At 36.4% G+C, this 22,067-nt stretch overlaps 1 protein-coding gene across 6 annotated transcripts in view; it reads left to right on the top strand.

The window, feature by feature from the left end:
- Tesk2 (testis associated actin remodelling kinase 2) overlaps window positions 1-22,067 on the top strand; it is a 140,642-nt gene that overhangs the window by 17,513 nt on the left and 101,062 nt on the right. For 5 of the 6 annotated variants that reach the window (XM_078026166.1, XM_078026164.1, XM_078026165.1 and 2 more), the window contains one exon: window positions 6,530-6,833. In XM_078026166.1, coding sequence (XP_077882292.1) covers window positions 6,612-6,833 — 222 coding nt within the window. In that variant the 5' untranslated portion in view covers window positions 6,530-6,611. Of the gene's footprint in view, window positions 1-6,529; window positions 6,834-14,200; window positions 14,226-22,067 lie in introns of those variants that run through there. The other variant, XM_078026168.1, reaches the window with a different exon arrangement.

The following is a 22,067-nucleotide window of genomic DNA, read 5'->3' as shown; positions in this document are numbered from 1 at the left end:
TGACTTTAAACGTGTGATCTCCTTCCTCAGAGTCCTCAGTTGTTGGGATTACAGGTGTGTGCTACCATGCCTTTCTAAAAATCCAAGTTTTACAAGCTTAAAATTAATTATTCTTACTTGATCAACAAAGTCTGATCTCTTTTTTTTTTTTTTTTTAAAGAGAGAGTGAGAGAGGAGAGAGAGAGAGAGAGAGAGAGAGAGAGAGAGAGAGAGAGAATTTTTTTTAATATTTATTTTTTAGTTCTTGGCGGACACAACATCTTTGTTGGTATGTGGTGCTGAGGATCGAACCAGGGCCGCACGCATGCCAGGCGAGCGCGCTACCGCTTGAGCCACATCCCCAGCCCCAAAGTCTGATCTCTTGCACCAAGTAGCTTCTTTGGAATTAAATAGCATTTTTTCCTAATCCTATATTTCTAGTAGATATAAGAGTAGCTATCTTTGTGTCCAAAAAAATGTTTGTTTTGAGAAGCACTATTAATATCAAAAGATAATATTCCATAAATAAGACCAAAAGATGTAGAGGCAGAAAATATCTTAAATTCTCACATATTTCTATTATTTTCTGATTTTTAAAATTTATAATTTTCAGATTAAAAAAAATAGAGTGTGGTTTTAGAGTGTGTTCATATACACTTTTATGCTGTTTTTTATGGCTAATTAAATTTTATTAGACTACATTGAAAGCCATTTATAGCTTGTTTGATTTCATTTAAAATGTGATTCTTTTGTATACTGGCTAAAGGAACAAGAGTCATGGTTTGGAAATTTTTTCTTTCTCACTACATCTCCAAAATGTAAGGAAGGGCACTGTACTTTTTATCACTCATTTCAGCTGTTTAGTAATTAGTATTACTTTAGTATGTAAGAGAAGGTTCTACACTAAATACCAATGTTTGTTATGCACTCTATTACATTTTAAATTTATGAACTTGAGTAAGTTAGGCTATCCAAAAATTTCCCCAGTGTTTTGAAGTTTTAGCCTAAGATATAAATACTCCCTGAACCAAAAAAACTGTAGAAGAACTGTTGGAGAATAATAGTTTAAAAATCTGAAGACTTGGCTTGCATACTGGGATGCTATTTATTTGCCAAATTATTTTCAGTTTTCTTGGCCTAAGTATACTCCAGAGCTTTGTATTAGCAATAGACTGTTAAACCTTTTTTTTTTAAATGAAAACATTTTAAATCTAGAAATGAGTGCAATAATAATAAATACCACCTAGAATTAATTAGTATTTCAAAAAATAAATAATAAACAGTTGTGTTGTTATAGGTTTTTTTTTTTGAATAAAAGGAAACTAAACATTATTGCTGTAGTTGAAGTCTTTGTTTTCCTTCCTTATTTCTCTATTTTCCCCATTAAGGCAACAACTGTCATGAATTTAGTGTCTATCTAGTTCATGTTTTTAGACATTCACTATAAATCAATCTATTTATAATATTTTAATAGAAATTGTGTGTTTACTCTTTGGCAGGGACTGTTCGTCTAATCAGTAGCCCTATGTTTATTATAAGGATTAAAAGAACATATATACTATATATATTATATATAAATATATATAAAATACCATAATGTAGCTACTGCTTTTACTTTCATTTTATGGATAGGTAGAAAGGTTAAATAACATGTCTGCATCCATACAGCTGCAAGTTAAATTCTTCCTTTTTTTTTTTTTTTTGTTAGTACTAGGGAATGAACCCCCGGGTGTTTTACCAGTGAGCTACATCTCCAGTTCTTTTTAAAATTTTGTGACACGTCTTGCTAATTTGCTGAGGCTGGCCTCAAACTTTTTTTTTTAGTTGTAGCCAGACATAATAAGTTTATTTAATTTCTTTTTTTATGAGTGTTGAGGATTGAACCCAGTGCCTCTCATGTGCTCAGCAAGAGCTCTGCCACTGAGCCACAACCCCAGCCTGGCCTCAAACTTTTGATACTCCAAACTTTTGATACTCCTTCCTCAGCCTCTCAAATTGCTGAGATTACAAGCATGTGCCACCATTTCTGAATGTACAAGTTAAATTCTTATTTGAACTGAGATTGTTTGCTTTGTAGGCCATGATGTTTGTTATTATGTTATCCTATCTCTTTATAGTAATATAAATACATATTGTATGTTTTAAAAAAATACATTTTAAAAATAAAAATGATACACCATAGGGAATAGTCATCCAGTTTTTTTGATAACTTAAAACTTTTTTGAATGAAATTTTAGTGATACCACTAACCAAACTTGCTCTTTTACCCTATTCAACATTGCTTTTGAACTATATTGCTAGGTATAACTTATTATGTGAACCCTATATAGTTTACTGATAAATATACTGTAATTTATCTATTGCTCTTTTTTTTTTAAAGAGAGTGAGAGAGGAGAGAGAGAATTTTTAATATTTATTTTTTAGTTCTTGGCGGACACAACATCTTTGTTGGTATATGGTGCTGAGGATTGAACCCGGGCCGCACGCATGCCAGGCGAGCGTGCTACTGCTTGAGCCACATCCCCAGCCACTATCTATTGCTCTTATGGATGAACTTTCAGTTGTTAAATCTCTTCTCCTCCCCTTATTACATAGAATGGTGAAATGAAAATTCTTGTTCAGGTCTTTACTGTACTTATATGTAAGAGTTTCTCTTAAGCATAAAATAAAAAAATAGTTTTTCCGTTTTGAAAAGTGCTATGAGCAAAAATACAACACATTTTTTTCAAAATAAAAATATCAAAATTGACTATGTACTATGCTATTATAAAACTTGTAACAGGGCTTCTACCAAACCTGCTCAGTTGCAGTTAACAATTCCTTACCTCCTCCTACTTTGCTAAGAATATAAAACAAGACCTGTTGAGCTGCAACAAGCAGTTTTGTCTCTCATGCTTTAATATAGAGAACTATGATCTGCCACCCCCAAGAACCCTGAGGGCACAGGAGGTAAATAATGTATTTCATTAAAAATGAAATGTATCTCAAACAATAGAAAGTCAATAGATGAAAAACCTGTCAAATCAGTTAGTTAATTTAGTACACAACTGTGTTTTATATATTGTTTCACTTTAATATGGCTTATTTTTCTTTGCTTTCATTTTTTTTTGTTAATATGGCTTATTTTTCTAAAATTACATTTTCCCCCTTCTTTTCTGTTTCTCCCAATTACATTAGGCCTGGACTTCCTCTATATTTAAGTCTTTGTCTTTTTTTTCCTATCTAGATGACTAATTAACCCCTTACATTTTTTATAGTGGAAAATATTAAACTAAGGAATAATGAAATGGAAAAATTTTGAGCTTTGGTGCTGGTTAGAGCTTGGTTCCAATTTTGGTTCTGCCAGCTGTGTATGCTAGACAAGTTACGTAATCTCCAGAGTCTACTTTTCTTTTTCTTTTTTGTATAATACCTTGATGTGGTATGTTTTAAGGTTTAAATGAGAAAATGTTAGTAAAAATCCTGGAGCTTTAAAAACCAACAACAAACCAAGTTGTTAATACCCCTCTTCTGTAGAGGATCCTCAACTTGTAGTGTACATAAGACTCATTGTGGAGCTTTGTCAAATTTCCAGGCCTCACCCCAGAAGATTCTGATTTACTAGGTCAAGGATGAGACCCCACACTCTGGTTTAAATAAATTCCACAGGTAATTTTGAAGCAGATGATCAATAGACACACTTTTTTTTTTTTTTTGTACTGAGGTTTGAACCACTGAGCCACATCTCTAGCCCTATTTTGTATTTTGTTTGCAGACAGGGTCTCACTGAGTTGCTTAGCGCCTCACCACTGCTGAGGCTGACTTTGAACTCCTGCTTCAGTCTCCCAAGCTGCTGGGATTACAGGTGTGCACCTGGCTCCAGACAGACTTTTTTTTTTTTTTTAATATTCATTTTTAGTTTTAGGTGGACACAATATCTTTATTTATTTTTTTATTTTTACGTGGTGCTGAGAATCGAAACCAGTGCCTCACGCATGCTATTCGAGCACGCTACCACTTGAGCCACATCCTGACAGACTTTGAGAAATGCATTTCCTTGGTTCTTTTATTCCAAGTCTAGTTTTGTTAGTAAACAGTTTATAGCATTTACACTTTCTTGGCCTGAGTTTCAAGTATAAAAAGAATGACTACTTGATAATCTCAATTGACTGTCAAATTAAAAAATAAAATTTTATGGTACCTAGGGATTGAACCCAAGGACACTTGATCTCTGAGCTACATCTGTAGCCTTTTTAAAATTTTTATTTTGAGACAGGGTCTCCCTAAGTAGCTGAGGCTGGCCACAAATTTGTGATCCTCCAGCCTCAGCCTCACTAGTTGCTGGGATTACAAGTGTGTGCCGCCATATCCAGCTTGTAAAATTAAAAAGTTTTGATCTTGTAGCCCAAAAGTTTTGTTCTTGTGACCTTAAACTTTTGATTTATTGATCTTAATGCCACTTTTTTGTCAAAGGTTCAATGGAGGTAGAAATGAAATGTTTTTATTCTTTGAGAACTTGGATTATTCTTCTTTCTTTGAAGATTCAGAACTAGCTTAAGCAGTTTTTAAGAATACAGGTCTGGTGGCAAAAGATCTTTAAGTCACAATTAAGTTAAGTCTCAGGAATTGGGGACCAGAACACAAATAAGGAAATTCAAGATACCTCCCTCCCCCCACCCCCTTTCTTTGCAAGTTGGCCTCAATAATCTCTTGATTTATTTTTTGCCTTCCAGCCTGCATGGTAGAAAATGAGTGGACAATAGTGCCTGTCTTTATATAGTCTCCATTTTTATTTTTTTATTTTATTTTTTTAAGAGAGAATATTTATTTTTTAGTTTTCAGCCGACACAACATCTTAGTTTGTATGTGGTGCTGAGGATCGAATCCGGGCTGCACGCATGCCAGGCGAGTGCACTACCGCTTGAGCCACATCCCCAGCCCATAGTCTCCATTTTTAGAAAGCACTTATATTTAGGCTGGAATACATTAATTCCAATTCCATATTGTCATAAAAGCAACTGTGAATGGTGCATATTGAGTAGAGTGCTGCTTCTGGTTATGGCAAGAAAGGCAGGGTCATGTTGTAAGGGTGGCCTTGAGATCCCTGCCTTGATTCTCATGGTTGAAGGTGGAGGAGGGAGGCTGGGTAGGTATTCATCACATTTATGAAGCATCTCACTAATTGAACACTCATAAGGTTGTATTTTGCAATGAAAATCAAAGAAGACCGTCCCTCCACACAAAAATAAAACCCACAAAATCAATTTTGTATTTTGTTTAGAATCCTTATAATCTATTCTTTGGGGAAAAAATGAAAGTATGGAAAAATGGCTAAAAGAAAAAGTGAGCTTGAGCCTTTTTTCTTTAGTTATGTAAATGCCAGGTGGAATGAACTCTTCTATTGTCATTTCTACTGCACTGTGTTGTATAATTAATAGTGAATTTTTAGATTGCTTTTGGATATAGTTTTCTTTTTAAATTAAATAACATAATTTTGAAGTTTCTTTGTTTTTTAAATATTTGGACTTAATTTTTCAAATTAAGATAACATTATGTGATGATGCAAGGGGGATTGGTAGGAGCACAGGGTTTTGAATCAGTCTTGGATTTTAATTTTCTCTCTACCATTTAGTGACTCTGTAGTTACAAGATCTCTCTGTGAAATGAGCATAATAATCCTTATCATGAAATATTTGAGAATCAAATGACATGATATAGGTTAAAGCTCTTAGACTAAGTGCATGCTCTGCCATTGAGCGACCACCCCAGCCCATGTTTTTATACTCTTTCCTAGAAAGTCAGTGGTTAATGAATGATGGATATTATCATTGTTATTTTGTTACTTAGAATGTAATTGATCACCTTATATATTCTATTCATGTTAAAGAGTGACTACGTCTTGGATTTTAAGTGTGTCAGTTTTTTTTTTTTTTTTTTTTTTTTTTTTTTTTGGTACCAGGGATTGATCCAGGGGCACTTAACCTACTGAGCCACATTCCTAGTCCTTTTTATTTTTTATTTAGAGACAGGGTTTTGCTAAATTGTTGGCTGACCTTGTTGAGTTAAGTTATTGAGGCTGACTTGGAACTTGTGATCATCTTGCCTCAGCCTCCTGAGTCGCTAGGATTACAGGCTTTTGCCACCAGACCTGGCTGTTATCAATGTTTTTTAAAGGTAAATACATAAAAGTATTTTTTAGATCTGAAAATAAGGAGGTAGAAAGTGAAAGGAGCCAGGTGGACTGGCATAAGTGTAATTCCAGTTACTGGAAAGGCTAAGGCAGGAAGATAGCAAGTTTCAGGACAGTCTGGGAAACTTAATGAGAGCCTGGTATCATTATCATCATCATCATCATCATCGTAATAATAACAACAACAACAATAACAATAATACAAAAGGGCTGGGGATATAGCTCATTGGAAGAGTATGCATGGACTCAATTCCAGTATGGGGAAGAAGGGTATGTATGAAAGGAAATATTTTTGCATTGAAGTGAAATTTATGAAGTTGATTTGCATGTATTTATTCATTAATGATTTTAATGAGTTTTTTTTTTTGGTCTCTTATTTAGTGTCAAACTGGAAGAGAAGTAAAATTCAACAAATACTATGTATGGAGTTCTTTCTTAATAAAAGAAAGTGATTATTGAGACTATGGATCGAAGCAAACGGAATTCAATTGCAGGATTTCCCCCACGTGTGGAACGTCTTGAAGAGTTTGAAGGTGGTGGTGGAGGGGATGGAAACATGACTCAGGTGGGAAGAGTTTGGCCATCCTCATACAGAGCTCTTATAAGTGCCTTTTCCAGACTGACTCGTTTGGATGACTTCACCTGTGAAAAAATAGGGTCTGGTTTCTTTTCTGAAGTGTTCAAGGTGAGTGACGCCTCAGTTTCCTGTTATTTTTCTGATGGTCACATTCACTGCAGACTTGATATTTGTGTTTAAGTAGGCCATAGGTTTTGCCTAGTCCAGGTGCTGTGCATTTTGAGCACTGTTTTAAACTCCTCTCTGAAAGTATTTATTAACTTGTAAGATATTTTGTTGTAATTATGAAAATAATACATGATAATCAAAGATTCAAAGAATATAGAAGTTTCTCCCACTCCTCTCTGCCCTACCCATGTATGTATTTGCATAGGTTTATATAGTCTCCAATAATAACCATTTTTAACCATTTGTATATATTTCTATTTACTGTGCTGTATACATGTGGTATACACACATGCATATATAAAATTACATATATAAACAAAAACATTGTACCAATAAAAAACAAAACTACATGTTATTTTGCGTGTTTTGTTTTTGTGTTAGGGATTGAACCCAGGGCTCATGCATAATAAATGTGTGATCTATCACTGAGCTACACCCTCAATCTCTGTTAGCTTTATTTATGTAGAGTTGGAGTCTCAATTATTGCCCAGGCTGGTCTTGAACTCCTGGGCTGAGGTGATTCTCCTGTCTCAACCTTCCAAAGAGCTGGGACTACAGGCACCTGTCATATTACCTGGCTTGTATACTTATTTTTAATAAAATTGAACCTTTAAGGCTCCCAAGAAATCCTATTTCCCTGATTTATTCTCTCTCTTAAAAGATTATTTCATACTTTTTCTTCTCTCATCAAATCCCAATATTTCCTCTCTAGTCCTCTTTTTCATTGATGATCTTATTTATGATTTGCTGAGAAACTAGAAGCAAACAGAAGAGAACTTGCACAAACACCCATCAATACAAATAGCTACCAACCCATATCTTTTTTTTGGTACTGGGGATTGAATCCAAGGCCTTGTACATGCTAGACGAATGCTCTACCACTGAGCTAAATCCGCAGCCCAGATTTTTAAAAATTTTGATACAGAGTCTGGCTAAATTGCCCAGGATGGCCTTGAACTTGGACCTTCCTGCCTCAAGTCTCCTCAACAGCTGAAATTATAGGTGAGTCACCATACCCAGCTCTTGGGAGCTTTTTCCAACCCACATATTTATATGCTTACTTAACTTTTACCCTACCACTATGGAAGAACTAGCTGAGTTCTTCTCTTTTTTTTTTTTTTAAAGAGAGAGTGAGAGAGGAGAGAGAGAGAGAAAGAATTTTTAATATTTATTTTTTAGTTCTCGGCGGACACAACATCTTTGTTGGTATGTGGTGCTGAGGATCGAACCCGGGCCACACACATGCCAGGCGAGCGAGCTACCGCTTGAGCCACATCCTCAGCCCCTGAGTTCTTCTCTAATTCCATATTTTCCTTTGTATTTTAATTCCTATTTCCATTTACCTACCAAAATGACCTAAGAAATTCTCCAGTCTTTCCTGTGTAATATTTTTACTCTTTGTTAATTATTCCAATCAGTACCTTAAAAAATGTTTAAGGAAAACACTCTTCTTCTTTTGACTTTAGCTATACTTCTGTCTGTCTTCTCTTTTGGACCAAAATTACTCCATAGAATAATTGTCTCTACCTTGGCTCGGGGCTCCGGGCTGCTTTCCCTTCTTGAGTGAGCACGGAGCCCCAGCTGGAATGGATCCCCAATAAATACCCTTTTGCCAATTGCAAAAAAAAAAAAAAAAAAAAAAAATTGTCTCTACATAGCATCTCCAGTTCTTTTCCTACTACTTTTTCCTCTTAGTTTTTTTTTTTTTTTTTTAATATTCTAGTTCTCGGCGGATACAACATCTTTGTTGGTATGTGGTGCTAAGGATCGAACCTGGGCCGCACGCATGTCAGGCAAACGCGCTACCGCTTGAGCCACATCCCCAGCCCCATCCTCTTAGTTTTATCTTGTAAAATAAATACACACACACACACACATATATAATATAACATAACCTCCCCTCACATCAGTGCTGGGAATTGAACGGTGAGCTACATCCCCAGCCCTGTTTTTTTTTTTTTGGTACTGGGTATTGAACTCCGGGGCACTCAACCACTGATCCACATCCCCAGTCCTGTTTTGTATTTAGAGACAGGGTCTCACTGACTTGCTGAAGCTGGCTTTGAACTTGCAATCCTCCTGCCTCAGCCTCCTAAGCTGCTGGGATTACAGGTGTTTGCCACTAAGCCTGGCTCCCCATTTTTAAATTTTTTTGAGACAGGGTCTTGCTAGGCTGCCGAGGCTGGCCTCAAACTTGAGATTCTCCTGCTTCAGCCTCCAAAGTAGCTCAGTGCCTGGCTCCTTGTTAACCATTTTTAAGTTATAATTCAGTATCATAAATTACATTCACAGTCTTGTGCAAACATTACCATGATCTGTTGTCAGAACTTTATCATCCCAAGCAGAATCTCTGTACCCATTAAACAATAACTCACCATTTTCCCCTACTCCCAGCTCCTGATAACCTCCTTTCTAATTTTCAGTCTCTATGGGTTTGCCTAATCTTGTTTTTTCCCTCGTTTTTTTTTTTTTATTGGTGCATTGTAGTTGTACATGATAGTGAGATTTGTTGCTGTATATTCATGTATACACTCTACATAATAAGATAATTTGACCAATATAAATTGTTGTTTCCCCTTTTCTTCCTGACTTTGCCTTTTTGAGATACTTCATAAAAGGGGATTCATACAATGTTGTCCTTTTGTATTAGAATTGATTTACTTTTCAAAATGTTTCAGGTGATGACTGAATAATAATGTATTACAAGTACTTACCATATTTTCTTAATCCATCCATTTATTTATGGACATTTAAGTTGTTTCCACATTTTGGCTATTGTGAATAATGCTCTGTGAACATTGACATAAAAATATTTGAGTTTGCTTTGAGTTGAGTCTCAGATTTCAGTTCTTTTTAACCTGTAAGTGGAATTGCGGAGTTACTTGGTAACTTTGTTTAATTTTTTCAAAAAAATAATTGTGGTAGAATACATGTAACATAAAATTTGCTGTTTTAACCTTTTTTTTTTTTTTTTTTTTTTTTTAATACCGGAGATTGAACCCAGGGGCACTGAGCCACTTCCTCACCCGCTTTGTATATTTTATTTAGAGACAGGGTCTTGTTGAGTTGCTTAAGACCTCGCTAAGTTGCTGAGGCTGGCTTTGAACTTGGGATCCTCCTGCCTCAGCCTTCCAAGCTGCTGGGATGCATGTGCCACCACATCTGATTGTTTTAACCATTTTTGAGTGTACAGTTGAGTAGTGTTAAGTATATTTACATTGTTGTGCAAACTCTAGAATTTTTCTTCTTACAAAACAGAAACTCTATACCATTATGTCTATGCCTTATTTCTCCCTTCCTCCAACCCCTAGCAACTACTATTCTACTTTCTGTTTCTATGAAGTTTGACTAGTCTAGATAACTTAAATAAGTGAAAACATAGTATTTGTCTTTTTGTCACTGCTTTATTTCATTCAGTTTATGTTTAACTTTTTGAAGAACCACCAAACTGTTTTCTGTTGAGAGCCACAGCAGAAGTGGCCCCAGCAAACTTCTAGCTGATTGGCTCCTCTGCGGTGATGGTGACGCTTTCCCCACCCTTTCAGACCACAGAGCTGCTCATTGGGGGACTCTTTTGGCTCTGCCCACGTGACCGGGTAGTCTGCCTCAAGAGCCGGAAATGACCTGGAGGTTCCAGTGGAGTGCTTCCCGGAAGTGCGGGTGGTTGCAGTTGAGCTCTCCTGGAGAGCTCGCGTGGTGCAGCATGCATGCTAAAAAATAAAGTTCGTTCCTGCTTGACAAGTGAATTGTGCCCAGTCAGACTGTGGCAGTTTTCTTTAGTAATTGCACCATTTTATGTTTCTACCAGCTACACAAAAGGGTTCTGATTTCTCCATATCCTCACAACACTTCTTGTTTTTCTTTAAGCCAAACATGGTTGTGCACACTTATATTCCCAGTTATTTAGGAGGCTGAGGCAGGAGAATTGCAAGTTTGAAGCCAATTTGAGCAACTTAATGAGACCTTGCCTCAAAATAAAATGGGCCAAGGGTGTAGCTCAGTGGTAGAGTGCTTGACTAGCATGCACAAGGGCCTAAATTCAATCCTAGTACTACAGAAATTAAATTAATAAAAAGGTAATAATTATCCTACACCCTAGTGGGCAAAATGATATTTTGCTTTACATTTACTTAAAGGCTAGGCATGCAAAGCATCCTTTTCATGTGCTTATTGACCTTTTGTATGTCTTCTCTTGGAGAAATATCTATTTAAGACCCTTGTGTATTTTTTGGGGGGCAGGTAATTGGGAATTGAACTCAGGGGTGCTTAACCACTGAGCTAAATCCCCATCCATTTTTATTTTGAGATAGTGTCTTGCTAAATTGCTGAGACTGGCTTTGAACTTGTGAGTTGCAGGGATTACAGTCATGTGTCAGCTAGCCTTTGTGTATTTTTGAATTGTGTTTGGGTATTTCATATATAAGGGATATTTAGATTCTTTATCAGATAAATGATTTACAAGTATTTTCTAGTTTTTCTTTTCATTCTTCCTTACCATATTTGCTATGTTGCCCATGCTGGTCTTGAACTCCTGGTCTGAAGTGATCCTCCTACCTCAGCCTCCTGAGTAGGTGGGACTACATGCATGCACCACTGTGCTTGGCCTTTTACTCTTTTGATAGCATGTCCTTTGTTGTGCAAAAGGTTTAAATTCTGATTAACTTTAATTTATCCTGTGGTGTTTCTTGTGCTTTTAGTGTCATATTGATGAAATTATTGCCAAATCCTGTGTTATGGAGATTTTCCCCAAAGTGTTCTTTTTTTTTGATTTGTTGTTCTGGGGATCAAACCCAGGGCCTTATGCATGCTGATAATGCTAGTTCAGTGCTCTACTACTGAACTTCACTCCCAGGCTCACCAACATTTTCTTCTAAGAGTTGTGTAGTTTTAGTTCTTACATTTAAATCGTTCTTCACTTTAAATTAAATTATGTATATGGTGGTAAAACAGGGTCCAGTTTCATTCTTTGCATATGGACATCCAGCTTTCCCATAACCATGTGTCATAAAGACATCCTTTTGCTAGTGAATGGTTTTGGCACCCTTGTCAAAAGTCAATTTACCATTTGTATGAGAGTTGATGACTCATTTTAATATGAATGCTCTGATTATCAATGAAGTCCTGTTGCTTGTCAATCATTTGTATAACCTGTACATTTATATTCTTTACCTATCTTTTTTTTATCTTTATTTTTTAGTTGTAGTTGGACACAATATTTTTATGTGGTGCTGGGGAGTGAACCCAGGGCCTTGCCTGTGTTAGGCGAGCACTCTACCACTGAGCCACAACCCCAGCCCCTCTTTATCTATCTTTGTCTATTGAATGTTGTACTCCTTATACTGTATTAGTAACTTATTATATTTATTTAGATAAGTTACATATATTTCCTCCATGACTGTCTCTTTTTTTTGGGGGGTGGGGTACTGGGGATTGAACTCAGGGGCACTGGGATCACTGAGCCACATCCCCAGCCCTATTCTGTATTTTCTTTAGAGACAAGGTTTCACTGAGTTGCTTAGGGCCTCACTTTTGCTGAGACTGGCTTTGAACTTGTAGTCCTCCTGCCTCAGCCTCCTAAGCTTCTGGGATTACAGGTGTGCCACCATGCTAGCCCCTACCTGTCTAGGGGTAGGAAAGACAAAATTTCTGGGTTTTTAATTTTATTTTTGGCAGTATCAGAGATTGAACTCGGGGGTGCTTAACCACTGAGCCCCATCCCAAGTCCTTTTTATTTTTTATTTTAAATTTTTACTTTTTTTTTTTTTTTTAGTACTGAAGATTGAACCCAGAGGGCTTAACTACTGAGCCACATCCTCAGCTCCTTTTTATATTTTATTTAGAGTCAGGGTCTTGCTGAGTTGCTTAGGGCCTTGTTAAATTGCTGAGGCTGGCTTTGAACTTGAGATCCTCCTGTCTTAGCCTCCTGAGCCACTGGGATTACAGGCCTGTGCCACCATGCCCCAGCACCAAGGCTGGTCTTGAATTTAATAATTCTCCTGTTTTAACCTCCCGAGTAGCTGGGATTACAAATTTATATCATCATTGCTGGCTTCTTTTTAATTTTTGTGTAGTGAGAACTATCAGTCTTTTTATTTACCATTTGGGGATTTTACCTATTGACTAAGATAGCCTTCTTCATTGCAGGGTTTTGAAAATATTGATTTTCTAAAGCTTTTATGACATACTTCATTGAGTTTAGATATCATTGAATACAGAACATACCTGTAGTCAATTAAACTATGACAGTTCTTGTAAGTTTTATTTTTAAAGATTTATAGACTTGATTAGTTTTTTCCATGTTATAGTTTTATGAAAAGAAAGGTGCATTAGAAAAAAATTGATTAAAGCATTATTTTTAAAAAAAAATTTAGCTGTAGATGGACATAATGCCTTTATTTATTTTATGTGGTGCTGAGGATCCAACCAGTGCTTCACACTTGGTAGGCAATCACTCTACCAATGAGCTACATCTGCAGCCCCTGATTAGAGCATTCTTAATTCTTTTTGTATTCAGAATATAACTGCCTGGAACCTTTTTTCTTTTTTTCCCCCTTTGATTCAGAGGGTTTAAAATATCTGTGTGTCATATTATACTGTGCTTTCTATCATCAATGGTGATGGTGTTGCCTGTGGTCCCAGTTAACTCTGGAAGCTGAGTCGGGAGGATCTCTTGAGCCTAGGAATTTGAGCCCAACTTGGGTAATATAGTGAGACCTTATCTTTTAAAAAAAGTGGGGGGTGGGCTGAGAGCATATTTCAGTGGTGGAGGGAGTTTGGTGATGTCACTGAAGGAGTTCTGAGAGTTCCCCAAAATTAGACCTCAGCTCAAGATGAGTAGGGTTCTTGGCATATGTTGTAGAAATGAGTTTAAGGATGTGTCAGAGGCATAGAGATTTCTTTAGGAAAGAATAGATACGTTCAAGGGAGAATGTGTCTTTCTGAAGGATAAGAAGTGCTTTTAGAGTTCTTAAGCTTTTCTTTTAAAGGAAACTTGGTGAGAGGTGGGCATGAAAGTTAGATGAGGATGTTAGTCTGTTGTTCACAAGATGGCTTATGGTGGTCTGGCCCTTTTCAGGATCCTTGGGCTGGTGTGGTCTGCATTAGCTAATAGGTAGGTAAGATTGGAAAGTACCCTAGATTATAGATTTCTTAAAATATTTGCTCTCTTTGTTTAATCTGATTATTACACAGATTAATTAATAGTGCTATAGGTAATTTTTATGAGTGAGTGAATTTATGGTAACTCTGTTATTTACAGATTTCCCAGAAATCTGGGAGAACTAACTTAGGTAGTGACAGGTCTGGGAGAGAGAACTGATTCAACGAGGAAAGGTATGTAGAACTTTAGCATAAGTTTTTATTCTAATTTTTCTTCATTTTGTTTCCTTCCTACTTATTTTCTTCTATTCTGTCTCAATGATGAATAATTTCTTAAAAGACTGCTTCTGCACTATTGTATCCAGGTCTTCTGCACTATTCTTGGTCTTGAACCCAGGGCCTCAAACATGGTAAGCACACACTCAGTAGAACTATACTCCTAGAATCCCTCCTTGCCCCCTACCCATTCTACAAATTTTGGAATTACAGATGTGTGCCACCATGCTTGGCTCAAAGCAATTTTAAGATATCAAAATTTGAAGATATTTAAGGCCCTGGGTTCAATCCTCCTCCCCTTGCAAAAAAAAAAAACCCTCAAAATATTAAAGGTTTTAGCCGTGGGCAATGGTGTAATTCCAGCATTTTTGGAGGCTGAGAGGAGGATCACAGGTTCAAGACCACCCTAAGCAATTTAACCAGACCCTCAGCAACTTAGTGAGACCTTGTCTCAAAATAAAAAATAGAAAGGATTGGGGGTGCTGGGGTTGTGGCTCAGCGGTAGAGCACTCACCTAGCATGATGAGGTCCTGGGTTTGATCCTCAGCACCACATAAAAATAAAATAAAGGTATTGTGTCCAACTCCAACTAAAAAATAAATACTGGAAAAAAAAAAGGATTGTAGATATAGCCCAGTGGAAAGCACCCCGGGTACAATCCCTAATACTCCTTCCTCCAAATGTCTTAAAGATGATGAAATGTAATAGATAGTTTTTTAAAAAAAATATTCAACTCATTTTGAGTTTATTTCAGTGTCTTTAATGAAATGAGGTATTAGCAGTTAATTTTTATTTAATTTTCAGTCAGTTAGCTAGTTGTCTATAATTTTGTTTTGATGCTGAGGATTTAACCCAGGGACTTATGTGTGCTAAGCATGTATTCTACCACTACATCCTCACATGTGCGAGGCAAGGGCTCTGCCACTGAGCCACAACCCCAGCCCCAATAATTTTAATTAAAAAAAATGTAATATGACAGGAAAAAAGGTGATATAATAAAGTTAAACAAGTGAGATGAATACATAAAATTTAAGTAATTAAATATACAAGCTCAAGTCGATCAATGATCACTGTAAATATAAATGGAGAAAATTTACAGGTAAAATTCAAAGAATGTAATAGGAAATTTAAAAACAGCAACAGAAGCATCCAAAATTGAAATATATGGATTTTGTTGCTTTGTTTGTTAAAAATACGTTTATATTCATTTACACAAGCTACTTTCAAAATGTAAGAACATAGAAAGTTTGAAAGCAAGTTGATGGAGAAAATCTATCAAGCAAATACCAAATACTTTTGAAGTTACTCATTTTATCCAGAATTATGCTTTCTTATTTCCAAAAATTGTTGTTATTAACTTTTATCTAGCAAATACCAAATAAAAGTTAATAACAATTTTTAGAAATAATAAATCATAATTCTGGATAAAATGAATAACTTCAAAGGTGAAAGTAAAGAAGCTATAGATTGTTATATTTACCTAATATATAAGGGAGAAATTAAAAATACTCAACCATAGTAGGAGATTTTAACCTCCCCCAAAGCTGCCAAAGGTAGAATGACACAATCAAAAAACTGTAAACCAAAGGAGGTATGTTCATCCTGAAAACATTAATAAAACAGAATATTTACAGAATTGATTATGTATTAGGCACAATGTCAAGTCTCAATAATTTCAAAGAAATAATCAAATATAGCCTACATACTCTGAATATGGGTTTTTTTTTTTTTTAGCAGCACAATTTACAGTAGCTAAACTGGAACCAACCTAGATGCCATTCAGTAGATGAATGGGTAAAAAAAAAAGTGGCAAAAATATACAATGGACTATTACTCAGCAATAAAAGAGAATAAAATCATGGCATTTGCAGGTAAATAGATGGAGTAAGAGAAGATATGAAGTTAGCCAATCCCAAATAACCAAATGCCAAATGTTTTCTTTAATTTAAGGAGGCTGATTCATAGTGGGATGGAGGAGGGAGCATGGGAGGAATAGAGGAATTTTAGATAGAGCAGAGGGGTTGGAGGGGAAGGGAGAGGGCATGGGGTTAGAAATGATGGTGGAACGTGATGATCATTATTATCCAAAGTACATGTATGAAGACACAAATTGGTGTGAATATTCTTTGTATATAACCAGAGTTATGAAAAATTGTGCTCTATATGTGTAATAAGAATTGTAATGCATTCTGTTGTCATATGTAAATTTTTTAATAAAGAAAGCCACTATTCTATTTAAAGGAGTTCAGCATTGAATAGCTTGGGAGGAAGAAGATGGTAACAGTCTAGTGCTTCTTAGAGTTCTGCACTTTAGACATGGCCTTTCAAAGCTGCTGCTTGCTAAATTTCCTATTGTTTTCCCTGTTGCATTTATTTGGATTTTGCAACACCCTTGAAGCATAAAGGTTTCAGGGAGGAAGCTTTTCTGGAAAGGTTCAGTGTTTTGGGGTGTGTGAATTGAATTGCTGTGTTTAAGTGAGATTTTCTAGCTGAGGATGGAGCTCAGTGGTAGAGCACTTGTCTATCCCTATTTGAGTAAAGAATTTTGTAGATGCCTCTTGTGGGCTAAGCTCAGCTCTAAGTGACATCAAGAGATTTATTTATCAGGCAGAAAATTTTACTGTGTGCAGCACTGCCATAAAGAATTATCTCCCAAGAATCCTTCACCTTATTGTTTATTAAACTGGAATAACAAAACGTTGTATGTAAATCTTGGATTCACTCAGAATACTTAGAAATATTTCTGCAAATGATATATATAAAGTCACATGAACTACAAAACTACAAAAAGATGATTCTAGAGTGTATTATTTTGTGTTGAGGTTGCTTGGTTGGTTGGTTGCTTGTCCTTTATGATCTCAAAGCAGTCAGCTGATACTTGTATTCTAGCATGTAATAAACACTGCAATTATTTCTCTTATTCATTATTTACTTCATAGATATTTAGTTAATGCTCATTGGAGTAAGATATTGAGCTCTAGGTGCTTGGAATAGAAAAATAAGATAAAGTCCTGCTCTGAAAGAGTTCCTTGGTTAGGGTGGAAAACAGGAAATTCTTTTAAAATCCGCTAAACAGTATGTTTGGTAATGGCTTGAAATTGCACAATGCACAGTTGGTAAGTGTGTGAAAATATGCATAGGATGCTAGGTAATGTAGTAGTAAGCAGTGGTATAAAATCTTGTTTGAAGAGATCAGAAAAAGGTGTCCAGAGAAAATTACCCTTGCATTTTCTTTTTTTTTTTTTAATTTTATTTTTTAATTTTTGGCGGACACAACATCTTTGTTTGTATGTGGTGCTAAGGATCGAACCCGGGCTGCAAGCATGCCAGGCCAGCATGCTACCGCTTGAGCCACATCCCCAGCCCCACCCTTGCATTTTCTTGAAGAATAAAAGAAAGTTTGTCAGGCAGAACAAGCAGGGAAAGGATATATCATGCAGATGTAAAAACATGCGTAAAGGCACAAAGGAGTAAGGACTAGGAATGGTGAGAAATTATATTTGGTTCAAACTTGGTGTGCATGTAAAAGGAGTGACAGACCTGTGATGAATCTAGAAAGGTAGGTCGGGTCCCAAAGATAAATATTTTTTCTTGATCTCAGTCACTTGGAGTTATAGTTCTGTATTTTATTATTTTTTTCCTTCCTCAAATTAACTTTTGGTTTGTTGAATCATCTTTGTTTTCTAGTTTATAATTTTGCTTTTATCTTTCTTAGTATACATTCTTTAAGTTTGCTTTCCTGTTTTTTTTTTTTTTTTTTTTAGCATTGTAGTTGACCTTTAACCCCTCTGTTTCTAATCTTTTGCAAATGAGTTAATATTGTCTTTGGCAGTATGTTACAGAAACATGAACAAGCTGTTTATTCAAATAAGATACATATTTTTTCTTTTCCTTTTTTTTTTTTTTTGTGGTACTGGCAATTGAACCCAAAGGCAAGTTACCACTTAGCTACACCCCTAACTCTTTTTTAGATTTTATTTTGAGACAGGAACTTGCTTAATTGCTGAGGCTGGTCTCAAACTTGAAACCCTCCTGCCTCAGACTCCAAATTCCTGGGATTACAGGCCTGCCCCACTGTTCCTGACTAGAGATTAATTTTTCTTAGAAATCTTAGAAAAAATATTCCTGTGTTATATATTTTTAAAATGTTTTGTTGTTGTTGTTCTAGATGGGCATAATACTTTTATTTTAATTATTTTTATGTGGTGCTAAGGATTAAGCCTAGTGCCTCATATGTTCAAGGCAAGCTACAAGCTCAGCTCCTGCTGTGTAGCTTTTTAAGGAAGTCATGTACAATCTAAACTGCTGCTGCTTCTGTGTGTGTGTGTGTGTGTGTGTGTGTGTGTGTGAGAGAGAGAGAGAGAGAGAGAGAGAGAGAGAGAGAGAGAGAGAAAGGAGAGAGAGAGAGGGAGAGAGATACTGAGGATTGAACCAAGGGGTGCCCTTTAAAAATTTTTTTAAAAAAATATATGTATATTTTAGTTGTAGATGGGTACAATACCTTTATTTTATTGATTTATCTTTATGTGGTGCTGAGGATTGAACCCATGGGTTCATATGTGCTAGGCAAGGGCTCTACCACTGAGCTATAACCACAGCCTGAAGAGTGTCCTTTTTATTTTTATTTTGAGATAGGGTCTCACTAAGTTTCCCAGGATAACCTCAAATTTGTAATCTTCCTGCCTTAGCTTCCCTGGTAACTGGGATTACAGGCATGCATCACTGTGCCCAGTATTTACCTCTTCTATCTTTAGTGTGTGGCCTTTGTCCTTTTGGGTATAAGATGCATTAGTTCATTTTTCATTCCTATAACAAAATACCTGAGGCAGGCCAGTTTATAGAGATTTATTTGGCTCACGGTTCAAGGGCATAGCACTGGCATCAATATGGTTCTGGTAAAGGATCACAGCAAATGGTATTATAATGGCAGGAGTGTGGGAGGGAGAAAGAAAGCACATAACCAGACAGGAAACCAGAGAATGATTCACAGATAAGGTTCTTTTCTATACCAGGGATTGAACCCATGGGCACTTAACCACTGAGCCATATCTCCACCCCTTTTTATTTTTATTTATTTATTTTTGTGGTGCTGGGGATTGAATCTAGGGCCTTTGGTGTATGAGGTAAGTATTCTACTAACTGAGCTATATCCCCTGCTCCTTTATTTTTTATTTTGAGACAGGATCTCACTAAGTTGTCCAGGGTCTTGCTAAGTTGCTGAGACTGGCTTTGAACTTGCAGTCCTCCTGCCTTAGCCTCTTTTTATTTTTTTAAAGTAATAACAGTTTTAATAAGGATACAAGTCAAAAAACATGCAAAAACCAATAGATTCTTACATGCCAGCAATAGATAGATAACAAACTCGTAATATTTTCTCATTGCAAGATGCAATGAAAATTATAATTATTTAGAGACTAATTTAACAAGTAATGTGTAATACTCACATTTAAAGAATTACAAAATTTTACTAACAAAAGAATAAATAAGTGAGTGAATGAAAACAGTTATTTTCCCTTGAGGGAAAACAAAATACTGTAAATGTTTCAATTCTGCCTAAATTAATTTATGGCTATAATGTAATTCTCATCAACAATCTTTTTTTTATTGTTGGTTGTTCAAAACATTACATAGTTCTTGATATATCATATTTCACACTTTGATTCAAGTGGGTTATGAACTCCCATTTTTACCCCGTATACAGATTGCAAAATCACATCAGTTACACTTCCATTGATTTACCCCATATTGCCATACTCATGTCTGTTGTATTCTGCTGCCTTTCCTATCCTCTACTATCCTTCCTCCCTCCCCTCCCCTCCCCTCTTCTCTCTCTATCCCCTCTACTGTAATTCATTTCTCCCCCTTGTTTTATTTTTCCCTTTCCCCTCACTTCCTCTTGTATGTAATTTTGTATAACCCTGAGGGTCTCCTTCCATTTCCATGCAATTTCCCTTCTCTCTCCCTTTCCCTCCCACCTCTCATCCCTGTTTAATGTTAATCTTCTCATGCTCTTCGTCCTTACTCTATTCTTAGTTACTCTCCTTATATCAAAGAAGACATTTGGCATTTGTTTTTTAGTGATTGGCTAGCTTCACTTAGCATAATCTGCTCTAATGCCATCCATTTCCCTCCAAATTCTATGATTTTGTCATTTTTTAATGCAGAGTAATACTCCATTGTGTATAAATGCCACATTTTTTTTTTATCCATTCGTCTATTGAAGGGCATATAGGTTGGTTCCACAGTCTTGCTATTGAGAATTGTGCTGCTATGAACATCAATGTAGCAGTGTCCCTGTAGCATGCTCTTTTTAAGTCTTTAGGGAATAGACCGAGAAGGGGAATAGCTGGGTCAAATGGTGGTTCCATTCCCAGCTTTCCAAGAAATCTCCATACTGCTTTCCAAACTGCCTCAGCCTCTTGAGCCTCTGAGATTACAGCATCTTTACAGATCAAGTTTAGTCTTTTATAGCAACTTGCTGTGCGTGTGCGTGTGTGTGGTACTGGGGATTTAACCCAGTGGGTGCTCCACCATTGAGCTACACTCCCTACCCCTTTTATTTTTGAGATAGGGTATTGCTAAGTTGTTCATGCTGGCCTTGAACTTGTGATCCTCCTGGAGTTGCTGGGACTATGGAGGAGCTCAACTATGAGAGAATTAATTCAGGAGTCCTCTGAGAGCTATTAATAGTTATCCTTTCTGAAGGCATGCCCCCAGTGACCTAAATACCTCCCACTAGGCTACACCTTTTAAAGTTCCACTATGTCCCACATCACCACACTGGGGATCAATCCCCAAACACATGAATCCTTGAAGAACAAACCATATCCAAACCATAGCACTAGATACTACTCCTAATGCAGACATCATGAATCTTTGCTCTAGGCTATAAAAAAGAGGAAGGATAAAGGACAATTTCATTGGAAAACAATGGCATTCTCAGAAGCCTCACATAGCAATTCCTATTTGGAGCTTCTCTACTAGAACTATGCTACATGGGCTCTCTTGGCTGCAAGGAAGATTAATAGATTATTTTTTATTGTTTTGAGAGTTACCTGATGTGATGTGAATACAATTGGATTTAAAAAAATTATTTTTTTAGTTGTAATTGGACACGGTACCTTTATTTTACTCATTTATGTGGTGCTGAGGATCAGACCCAGGGCCTCGCACGTGCTAGGTGAGTCCTCTACCACTGAGTCACAACCCTAGTCCTACAAATTGGATGTTTTGACTGAGCAACTTGAGGTTTGATCAGTTAAGAAAGAAAGAAATAGTTGTTGGGTAGATAATTAGCATTGCCTATTCTGCTTTTTTTTTTTTTTTAATGGATAGGTTCAACTGGGCACAGTAGTTCATGCTTGTAATTCCACTAGGGAGGCTGAGGCAGGAGGATTGCAAGTTTGAAGTTAGCCTCAGAACTCAGCAAAGCCCTAAGCAACTTAGTGAGACCCTTTCTTAAAAAAATAAATAAATAAAAAGGGTTGGGGATGTAACTCAGTGGTAGGTTCGATCCCTAGTATCACCCGCCAAAAAAAAAGATGGGGTCAAGGGCTATAAACTACTTCTTTTTAAAATAAAATTTTAAGATTTTTTTTGTAGTTGTAAATGGACAGTATGCCTTTCTTTTATTTGTTTATTAAAAAAATACCTTTATTTTATTCATTCACTTTTTTTATGTGGTGCTGAGGATCAAACCCAGGGTCTCCCACATGCGGGGTGAGCACTCTACCGCTGAGCCACAACCCTAGCCCTTATTTGTTTATTTTTATGTGTGGCTGAGGATTGAACCCACTGCCT

This window comes from Ictidomys tridecemlineatus, chromosome 11, assembly GCF_052094955.1.
Source record: "Ictidomys tridecemlineatus isolate mIctTri1 chromosome 11, mIctTri1.hap1, whole genome shotgun sequence".
In the NCBI taxonomy this organism is placed as follows: Eukaryota; Metazoa; Chordata; class Mammalia; order Rodentia; family Sciuridae; genus Ictidomys; species Ictidomys tridecemlineatus.
This window is presented reverse-complemented; position numbering and strand designations above follow the sequence as displayed.